The sequence below is a fragment of the Parus major genome, chromosome 1 (genome assembly GCF_001522545.3).
Source record: "Parus major isolate Abel chromosome 1, Parus_major1.1, whole genome shotgun sequence".
NCBI classification, from domain to species: Eukaryota; Metazoa; Chordata; class Aves; order Passeriformes; family Paridae; genus Parus; species Parus major.
This window is the reverse complement of record NC_031768.1, coordinates 24,093,233-24,104,567: the sequence shown is the minus strand read 5'-3', so window position 1 is coordinate 24,104,567 and position 11,335 is coordinate 24,093,233. Positions and strand designations below refer to the sequence as shown.

Here is an 11,335-nt window from a genome sequence, read left to right as displayed (position 1 = left end):
ATTACCCATTTCTCTGACCAAATAAACTTGGTCAACCACAGTGAAGAGGTAGTTTCTGGAGGTAATTCCTGTAATTGTTGCTGGACTGACTGATGATTTGTGAACACACCCACTGCAGCTTATATGTGCATGTCACTGCAAGGATCACATCTGCAGTGGAACACACACAGGCTCATTTATACTAATGTTGGAAAGAATTAAATGGAAATACTGTTTTCTTCCTTTCTGCATCATCATTATGAATATAATGCACTTGAACTCTAAAAGATCTTGTTATTGAACTTCTTTATAAGAATGTCATTAATTTTTACCATCATATTTATAATTTTGAACAATAAAGCAGATTTTAAAAGGTTGGCATCTAGGAAATTTTTCATCATTATGGAAGTTGCAATAAATACTTCTGGATTTGAAAAGTAGTGTTTTTGTCTAATGGCTTATTGATTCAATGTAGAAGAGAAGTGAAAATGTACCTGGAATCAGGTATTTGTATTTAAGTGACCGCAGTAAAAAGGTCAAAAGCATATAAAAAAATGACTAATTATTTCAAGATACCTGGAGGACCTGGGAATCCTTCCCGACCTGGATCACCTCGTGTACCATTTAGCCCTGGGAAACCCATTGGACCTGGATCACCTGGGAATCCTCTTGCACCTTTTGCACCTATATAAAAGAAAGTACGAAAGTGTGATCTGAACAAACAAAACAGAAATGTGCATGTAATGTAAAAAACCATAGTAGTAAATATCATCATGGTGTGTTTCTGGATGCAAAGATGAAACCTTAAAAAAAATAAATTAATGGGGCTGTACAGTAGCTCTTTAGAAGTATTCAAGATCCCAAAACATGGACCAAGAATCTAGGTTAAGTGCTTTTACAAACATGGATTAACCTGGATTAAAGACTAATGATATGGAGACTACTAGGGTAAAGATAATTAGTTTCACAGACTTTTGGAGCTTTTCAATATTTTGTAAATTAAGGCCTTTAAATTAAGGTCAAAAGGCAATGTCAAAAAAGAATGTTCACAGAAATCGGCACAGATGAGATGCAGTAGGAGGAAAAAAAATTTCCTTTCCCTGCTAAACTGATCATGGAACAAGAGCAGACTGGTTTAGATAACCAAGTAGGAGAAATGTAAGGCTAAAGGTTAAATCTAATAATCCCTCAAAATGAATACAAATTAACTAGCCTACTTACTATATTTGTAACATTACAGGTCTAGAGAGTAAAAGAAAAGAAAAAGAAAGTTGTGCCCTGAAATAAAAGGAAGTGCCAGTTCTTCTGGCACTGACCTCTTGCTCATACTGATTTTTCTCTGATTTTTTTCTCCTAACAGCTAAAATAATACCTCACTTCCCTGTGATACTGTATTTGACATTTCAGTAAGGACAAATATTACTGTTTTTTAACATCTCAAAACCTGCAAGCACTTTGTAGAATTCCTTTGTTGTGTTTCAAAAATTATATATATTTTTTTCCATGCAATAGTTTTATGACATGAGTCTCATTAATTCACTGTATTACAAGATCAAGATTTTTTAAAGTTCTTTGAAAAGAATTCCTGTGGAATGCTTTGTTCCCCTGCCCTCCCCAGCACTTTAAACTTTTTAAGTTCCCAGCTCAGACTTGAAGGTCAACAACATGCTTTAACATTTAAAATGTTGTTGCTTAGCATCACCATGAAATACAACTCAGTTATTCATTACTGAAAGCAAGTTTCTCTCCACACTTTAATTATGAAAAACCAAGGAAAATATCACTTGGATTTTGATACTTTTTTCACTTTAGTTTCCTGTTATATTATTTAATATAAACAAAAATATAAAGTTATATTATTTAACATAGTTATATATTTATAATAAAGTTATATTATTTAATATAAACAATATGTTAATGATTATTTGTAGTTTTAATTATCATTTATGAAGGGGAGAAGGAAATATTTAGAAAGATGAGAAATAAGGTGCACATAACCAGCCAATGCAGTGTGCATAATATTTCACAGTGATGTACAGGATTATTTTTCTTTCCCTTACATGAAAAGTAACTTCTTAGAAAGAAATCAAAAGGAAAATCTTAGGCTTTCAGGTCTCAATGAAAAATTCCAATGTGCCTCTTACCCAAATGGCATCTTGGTTTTGTTTCCCATCTGCAATAACTGACTTCCATTAATTCTGTTCAGTATTGCACTAATTAAAAAGCCATGTGAGAGAAGGAAGGTGCAGAGGGAGAATACAGCCACCACTTACCACATATTTCAGGAACTCATTATGTGATGTTACCTGGTGATAATGTGTTGTGCTGAACAGCAGCACGAAAAAGGTTTTTATTTTGGCCAATGTAATGTTTGGTTTGCAAATGTTTTAGCTGCTCAAGACAGAAAACAGCTTCAAAATTTTATTCACCAGCAATCCTGAATAACCAATATGTAACTCAGGACAGTCTGTGTGTGTTGCCAGGAATTTCAAAGGAACACAAGGACATGAGGGTGGCAGACTATAAAGACAAGTCCTTGCTTGATACACTGTGTGCCATTAGCACCTAGGACACTGAGGGACTTGATTGTCTACAGAGGAGCTCCATGCTGGATGAACAGAAGGTGGGAAATCTTGTGGACAAACCACATCACTCTAAGCAGAAAACAAAAATTGTCTAAGGGAGGTGTTAGTGCTTGTGTGCTGATCTGGAGAATGTGGGTAGGAATGATGCTCCAGCCAACTCAATTGACACAGCTATGGCAAAAAGAAGCTGTGAAAATGTGTCCTTTTCCTCCCAAGCTTCTGGTTCCAAAACTGCCTCAGATTGAAAGGCAGCTACAAACAGAGTTCTGCACTCAGCTCTGCAAGGGGCCCTTCCCAGGACTTGGAGAGAGAGAATGAAAAACAAGTCTTAAAAAAACCCCAAGTCTTAAAATTACTAAAGCATGCAAGCTAACAAAGGCAGAGAAAGATCTGTAGAAGAGCTAACCAAGAACACAAAATGTAAAACACATGAAACAGCATTGTGTTATGGCAGTCTTACAGCTGGGAGTTAAATCTGACCATACTCACTGAAAGAAAAACCTTCAAGCTCATATGAATGAAAGAATAAACAAATCATATTCAGAAAAAAAGCCTGCAAATATTGCAAAGTAAACAAGAAGCATTGAGCCTAGCAACAATCTTTGGCACTAGGACTAAGGAAACACAGATAATCTTTTAATAGAGATAAAATTTTCCCTTTTAAGATCCATTAGTCTGTCATAAATGAATTATCAATCCATGTATGTTATAATAAACTTTGTGCTGAAAAAAAAAAAAAGAGATTTACCTTAAAATTTATACTCCAGACCTCTAAACTTGGCTAAAGCACAGGGGCACAGAAACAGATGCATCAAGAATTTTACATTTCTCAAAATCTGAAGGACCCAGTTATGGGGTTTTTTATAGTTTTTAAGTGCCTTTACAGCTGGTGATGAGCAGGATTTATTGAAAAACAGTTTTATTGCTGAGGCTGGGAGTACATAAGCTTATAGGAACTACTGGTGCTGGTCAGACTTTCCCTCCTCAAGGTCAGTCATTAATGACCACTCAGCACACTTTGCCCATGTGTCCCAATTCCATCTCACACAGTCCCTCAGGCTCTGTCCTCACCTCCTTTTTCCTCTTGGAAGAAGGTGGGGAGCCCTCAGTGGTGGGGAGCCCCAGGATGACCAGATGTCCCCTCTGGGCTAGAGGGGACCAGCTCTGCAAGGAAGGTGTGCATGGCTACAGACAGAACAGCCGTGCTGTGTCAGACAGCCTGGCCCACGACACTGGGCCACACTGCACCTGCTGAAGGCACTCTGTACATCCATCACTTGAGAAGGATCTGTCACAGTCCTCATCCAAGCCTTTTATCACCCTGCTCTCAGAGGACAGGATTTGCCTTGTGAGGTGTGCAGTCAGCTCTGAGAGACCTCAGTGCACTCTCTACCACTGAACCTGTAGACTCGGTATACTTTTACTTGCAGGTGGAGAACAGCAAACAGGCTGTCCTTTCTGCCTTCTGTTTCATGGCTGACACTCATTAGCAAAGACAAGCTTAGTTCAGGAATGGTGAAATCACCTGGGCTGCACACAGCTTAGATCTCTCTGGCAGGGGCAGGTTAATGCTGTGTTCCAAAACTTGTTGTCTGCTAAGGCTCAGTTACAATCAATATGGCAAGACACCCTTCAAATGTAGTGTATGTGAGAAACACAATATGGGTAAAGGCAAAACATTACCTGTGGCTCCTGGCACTCCTGGCTTTCCTTGGGATCCTTTTGGTGGCCTAACACAGCCTGCACCTGCAGACAAAATACCAAGTTAGCTGCACTATACATGCTCCTGTGTTGCCTCTCTGTGTCTCTGGGCCTGTAGTTGAGACAATTTCATTAAAACAGGCAGAAGAAATTAACAAGCAAACTCCTAGTTTTAAAGGAAGTCTTATTTTTAATTGAAAAAAAAAATTGGCTATGAGCAGCATTTTCAGGGGAGCACTCAAGCTGATCTCCACCCCAAGAGCTGCTCTTCTGCCCATTTTACAGGGGCTGTGGTGGCAGGTCCAGTTGGACCAGCATGGGAAGGGTAGTCCAGCCTCATAGATGACTGTATTTTTCAGAATAAGAGAAACACTTTGTTTCCACCCATAGGTGATTTATACCTGTGAAGCAATCAAGTCAATTTTTGTAAAAATCTAAGGGTTTTTTTCCTTATATGTCACATTGCACTGAAAATTTTCACTTTAAGTTCTTCTTTAAAAAAAGTTGCTAAAATTTCCTTGGGCACCTAATTTCTGGTATTGGTTTTTAGATTGCACATTAATCATACAATAAACACTCAGGAGTGATGAAATAAAGAATCTCTGAATTGTAGAGGTAAAAGTGCAATAATTTTAGAAAATGTTCAATTTGATTAATTTATTTTAGAGCTACATAGAATATATACATAGTTATTTGTGACCTAAAGTTCAAGTAGTTTACAACCAAGAGCATCCAAAGCAGTCATCAGAAAGAAAATATCCACCCATAAAAGCAGTATAATACTAAAAATTTCAAGCCATTTTTATGTACAGTACCTGACCATATTGGCTCGGTTGCATCTCCTCTAGGAAAGTCTTCAGTGACCTGGCCACAATCTGTGAGCAAAGAATTAGAAAACACAGTTATCATCTAAAAGAGAAAAATTGCAAAAAGACAAAAATGTTCTCAAATCTAACCAAAATGCCTATAAAACCTGCAGATAATGTATTCTCTTATGTATTTTGCACACATACCACACAAATTATTTGCTATAATATACTGAATACTCTTCACATATTGATTAGATCCAGGCTTAAAACCCATCCTATCCAAGTTAGGAGGCTGTCCCATGCACTATGTAAGGTTGACATGTATTTGCTTTAGCTTGAATATTCTGCCAGGCTTCTCAAGGTGGAGGAATAAAACTCTGAGCCTGAATTCTTCTGAATGTAGCCCTGGCATTGCTATATTTGGGAGGGGCTTGAAAAGCTGCAGAAGTACTATGAGGAGCTCTGAAGGGTGTAAACATGACTTTCTCTGGTCAATTAAAAGATTATGTTGGATGGGAAAAATCAGAGAACACCTGAGAAAATTTGAGAAAAACTGTGGGATTTCCAATGGCAGGACATTGCTCCATTGCCTCCAACTGCTTGAAACTTGAAAATGTTACTTGCTGGCACTAGCACATTAATTCATGCTGTATCAATACCTGACATGAAACTGGCACCTCACAAGTATCTCCTTTTTCAAGATTCCTGGACAATACCAGCATTTCCTTTTACCCCACATAGCCCCCACCAAGCTGTCCCTTTTCAACAGTGTGCTGTATAAATGCTGCACACAACTCTGTGCTGATCCCCCATGGCTCTGATGTAAGACAGAGCGGTGTCTCTTACCTAGTTGGCCAGGCTCTCCTGGCAGACCAGGCAGACCTGGAGGTCCTGGGTTTCCAGCTTGTCCTTGGTCACCTGGAGGACCCTGGAACCCTTTTGGACCAGGAAATCCTTCACCTGGCAGGCCTGCTTCTCCTGGAAAGCCCTTTGGGCCTAATTCACCTGGATAACCAGGATCACCGGGGAAGCCTCTGACAGCATCACCCTGCGGGAAGTGAACATAGGTGGTCACTCCTGGCTTTGCTGAGAAACAAATGCAACTCAAACAGTTGAAACATCAGGCAGTAAATTCTCAAGTGTTGCATCCCATCTCTTTAAATCAACATTGAAAAGAAAGTATTTTTTAATGTATACCACATAGCAGTAAGGGAAGTGCTCCTTGAGGAAACATTCCCCTTAAAATGTTGGCTCATGGAAAGCACTTGGGCAATTAGAATCAGTGTTGTGGAGGGGCTCCTGGCCATTCCTGAAAAGCTGTAAGTGGGTTTGGGGAGACCAAATGCATCGTTAGAGATGTTCCATTGTGGCTTTTACTTCTGAGAAAACCTGACATAAAAATGCACCCAAAAGACTTTTTTCTCTGTCTGCACACCTAGTGATATTTCTACACTACTAAATCAACATATTACAAACATCATTAGAGAAGGCTTTTCTATCTTCAGAACCATCTTCTCTGGTAGAAGAAATACTGTGGTCTACAGTCCCTAGTATAGCTCTTGCCCATCGTCAAATATGATATATCCCAGTGGTTCAGAACTTCATTTATGATGGGCCACAGCAATTCTTCTTGCAAGTCTTTTAATTTTGCCTATAGAAGGAAGTTAGAAAATGAACAAAGACTACATGTCTCATTTCTAGATAGCTACAATTAGTTAGTTGAGTTGCTACCAAGCAATACAATGACATAAGGTACCTTTTAAGGACATAAAATTGCAGTAAATTTTGCTTTTCTTCAACACAGTTATACCAAAGCTATTGAAGTACAATTACAAAGAATCTCAGACAATACTAGAAGGAGTCACTAATAAACCAAAAACTACCACTTGTTGTTTAAGTTAAATGGAAATAGAAGTGAAAGATTTTCCTAAAAACTCTGTCAGTAAACCTGATGCATAATTTATCAATAACCAGCAAACCCCATCTATTTTTGCATTATTATCTGTGAAAGAAGGACAGGCTGGTGATCATTACCCCTCAGAATTAAGTGCATTAGTAACTGGGTGTTGTGTTTTTGCTGTATTTGCTGCTCACCGGAAGGCCAGGCTGTCCTGGTAAACCATCCAACCCGTCTCTGCCTGGTAAACCATCTTCACCTCTGATTCCAGGCAGCCCGGGATCTCCTCGGATTCCTTTGGTGCCTAAAGAACACCTTCCATTGTGAGACCAGTCTTTCATTAATACTACAAATAATAGGAAAGTATAGGTGATAAGAATTTTCACTCTACCTTTCGTGGTTATGTGTAAAGAGTCTCCCTTTTCTCCTTTCCGTCCAGGAAATCCAGCTGGACCCGAAAATCCCTGGCGTTACATACATTAAAAAAACCCCAAAATAAACCAGAACTGCTTAAGAAACAGGTATAAAGATTTGCGTTTCTACTGTCCTGCTTAAAAAAAAAAAAAAAAAAAAAGTCTCCTTAAATTTTTCTGTTTTCTTGCTAATTTCTGTGAACTATTTCCTCTTCAGTTGTGCAGAATGTTTATTAATGTGTTCTAATTAGGAGCAAGGTCTCTATGGCATGGTAGAGGAGATTTTGCATGAGGATGGACTGGGACACCTGTGGCTTTCCATGAGCTAGAATCCTGCAGGTGACTGCCTCTGCAGAACTGCACTGGAGAGAACATGGTGAATTACTCTGTTAGCCACTAAAGAAAGTGCCCTGAGCAACTCTTTGCCAACTTGGAAAAAAACCTTAGGGTTCTAATCTTAGGGATGTGCAATTCCTCCCGTGCACCCCTCCAAGGAGAACAACCTCACAGCTGGCAGTGGACTGTGATTCACAGCACTGTTTTGGGGCTGAGAAGTAGCACCACCTTCATTTACCAGACAAGAACTTGGGCACAGAGGGATTGAATGATCAAATCACTTAATCAAATCACAGACCTGTGGTTAAGTTTTGGTTAGAAGGGAGGGCTGGAGGTCCCTGGCCCAGCCCAGCACTCGGACATGAGAAGGTTGTTCAGGGCCTTGCCTAGCCATGCACTGAAAATCTCCAAGGAGGGAAACAAAGACAAACTGTGGTGAAACTAAAGACCATTCTCGGGAATTCTTGATTCCTTGGCATAATGGCTGGAACCTCCTCCTAAAGAGCCCATGTGAAAGTGCAGTATCTTGCTGCTGGCCAAGAGCCTTCACAGAACCAAATGCATATCCACGGTAGGCGCCAAGGCCCAGAGGTTAGAGAGTTATTTACCAGTGACTGTTATATGCCAGTTAGCTTTAGTTCTGAGTAATTCCACTCATGCTCTCTAAAATATAAGCTGTGTATGTTCCTCAGCCACCTCTTACTGCATTCCAGGGCAGACACTGAATGAAAGGGATGTGCCAGATAAATTTATTTTTTGTTTTAAAATACTCCTGTGCCAAACATTATTTATAAGTGTGTCTTTGGCACATTCTGAGTGAAAAGCATGTGTGAAAACTATATGTCAGCTTCAGGTCGCCACATCAATACAGGTTTGCACTTCTGTTAGTCAAAAGAGTGAGATTAATTTTGATTATAAGCATTCTGCTTTATTTGGGACATCTTTGAAAAGTGCATTTTAATGGTGAGTGAAACCAATCTGTACTCCATGGTAAAACTGTTTCTTTTGGACACTGATTTTTTTCAGGCCAAAAGAAATCTCAGGAACATAAAATAAGTCTGAATTACTGCATTAACACTGCACTAATAGCATGATCTTCACATTACTATTTTTTTGTTCTCAAGATTTAGTTACGTATAATATAATTTAGCACAGAGGTATTTTCAAAATATTTTACAGCTGCTTCTAATTTATCTTTCTAAACAGAAGAAAAAAATTCCTTTGCTTGGGATAAAACTTTATTTTCATTAAACTGACAAAGATCTCATCAAGATTAATTGTATTTATCATCCACATATGTACCTTGTTGAACATGCTTAAAGAATTATGGAGTGATTTTTGCCCCAGAATATGGACCAAGAATATGTAAGCTACATTGTTTTACTTTTTGAATTTGCTGTGCTATGTCTGTACATGTTTATACTTCTCTCTGTTCTACAGTAACTTAAATTCTGGGATGAAGAATCTCAAAAGCAAAAAGCCTTGTAGAACTTAAAAAGTTTTAACCAAAGTATCAAGATTATATTTTTGGAAATATTTCTGTCATTTTTTTATGACTTCTAGAAAGTATAGCTTTTCATAAAAATATTTTGAATTTTTGCAAAAAAAATTACCTTTTCTGCTTTTTTTTAATAGAGTCAAAGTTTAATGTATTATATTTTAATTCTAAAAAAATCCCCAACTTTAGATAGTTGTGAGTGAGCTTGGTTGTTATGATGTTCAGAAGAGCCTAAAGTGCTAACTGAAAACATGTTTGCTCTGATTTCTTTGGACTTTGGATAAGAAAAGAGAAATGGTTTTAAACTGAAAGAGAGTAGGTTTAGATTAGATATTAGGGAGAAATTCTTTACTGTAGGGGTGGTGAGGCACTGGAGCAGGTACATAGAAGAGCTGTGGATACCCCATCCCTGGAAGTGTTCAGGGCCAGGTTGGATGGGGTTCTGAGCAGCCTGATCTAGTGGAGGGTGCTCCATCCCACGGCAGGGGTTTGGAACTGGGTGATCTTTAAGGTCCCTTCCAACCCAAAGCATTCTACAATTCTTTGATAAACAAAATCAGCTTTTGGGTCAGCTTTACAAAGCTTACAATTTACTTTATTCTAAAGTCTTGAGAGATGTGACTGACTAAAGCCATTTCTGCCTGTGAGGAGCCATGATGCAGTTAGCACACCAAACAGTACAGCACCTCTGTGTATCATTAACAAACAGACTGCTATAAGCAAAGCCCTTTTCTCAGTGTTACTGAATAGTATTTTTTAGAAAGACTATATTGTAAATAAGAACCTTACATTTTATCAGTTTAACATATGCATCCTATGAGCAATGACCTTAGGTTACTGCTGGAGTTGTTTCCCTTCTAGAGGGATCACACTCAGTACTACAGCAGCTTGAAAGGGTTCTGCTTTCTTCAGATAGAAGGTGGACTTTGGTTTATGAGGAAATCTTTCATTCTCCCCCAAGTTTCCTATTTTCACTTCCATCCTAGCAATTTTTGGCCTTCAGTATTTTATAGATAACCTCCTGAAAGCCACTTCAAAGTGGGGATGGAGGGAGGCAGGCAGGAAGAAAGGAAAGGAAAAAGGAAAGGAATAATACTTTTCATCACTTTCCCACGGAGAATAGCTTGAGGTTTTGGATTTTTTTCACAGTAGGCATATAAAACTAAGCGATAAAAAACTATCTCACTTTTGCTCCAGGGTAGCCAGGAAGACCATGTGGTCCTTGATCACCAGGTTCTCCTTTCCTTCCAGGCTGGCCAGGGGTTCCTGGAAAGCCAGGAGGGCCACGGGGGCCAGTAGAGCCCCTTCTGAGTTCCTCACCCAAAAGACATCTAGTGCAATCCCCTTCTTCACCTAAAGAAAAGATTGGAATAAGAAGAAAGAAAGCTCTATCAACAACAAATAGATGTGCAGCTGTATCCATCTTATATATAGACTTGAGAATATTTGAGTATTTTCTCAAATACTTGAGAGAATTACTCTTTTTTTTTTTTTTTTTTTTCCCTGACAAGAATCCAGCACAGTGTTTCTTTGTCCTGTTAGCCCCAGATCAAATTCATCAGTCCTCATGCATGTCGTAGTTCAATAAAATCAGACTGAACAAACTGGGGCTTTACATAATGCATAACAGCAGATCATCTATTGAATTACCTGTTATAACCTACCTTTAGGTCCTTTTTGTCCTCTTGGCCCAGGGAAACCTTGTAGACCAAATCTACCTGGTGCTCCCTCTCGTCCTTTTAATCCAAAGAGAGGACCTAGAAGTTTAATTAAATAAAAATACAAATTAATCTACTGTAGATTTACTCTTCTTTCTCTTTCACTCCTATTTCATTGAGCTGCAATGCATTTTCTCATTTCCTCTAATGTCACTTACTGTCTAACCCAGCCTGCTGTGACGTACTCCCTTCTCTCTTCCCCTCTCCACCTTCTGACAGCTTCTCACACTCATTCTTAGTAACTTTCATCTGCTGTGGCAGACAATCCATGCCATTCTTTGCTCTAACACTGAATTCCTCCTCCCAGCCCAACCTACTCTGCATTAGCACAAGTAGCCTGCTCTGGATCACTTCCTGCACATTTTTTTCTCCATTCTTTCAAATGTTGCCAGAACTGTC

General features: G+C 38.9%; 1 protein-coding gene across 4 annotated transcripts in view; it reads right to left on the bottom strand.

Moving 5' to 3' along the window:
* The window catches only part of COL4A2 (collagen type IV alpha 2 chain), a 137,129-nt gene that overhangs the window by 23,434 nt on the left and 102,360 nt on the right, over window positions 1-11,335 (bottom strand). For all 4 annotated transcript variants that reach the window (XM_015621895.3, XM_015621906.3, XM_015621915.3 and 1 more), the window contains exons 21-28: window positions 10,883-10,975; window positions 10,405-10,571; window positions 7,363-7,435; window positions 7,169-7,275; window positions 5,921-6,122; window positions 5,081-5,140; window positions 4,248-4,310; window positions 556-663 (exon numbers count right to left, since the gene is read on the bottom strand). In XM_015621895.3, coding sequence (XP_015477381.1) covers window positions 556-663; window positions 4,248-4,310; window positions 5,081-5,140; window positions 5,921-6,122; window positions 7,169-7,275; window positions 7,363-7,435; window positions 10,405-10,571; window positions 10,883-10,975 — 873 coding nt within the window. The remainder of the gene's footprint in view (window positions 1-555; window positions 664-4,247; window positions 4,311-5,080; window positions 5,141-5,920; window positions 6,123-7,168; window positions 7,276-7,362; window positions 7,436-10,404; window positions 10,572-10,882; window positions 10,976-11,335) is intronic.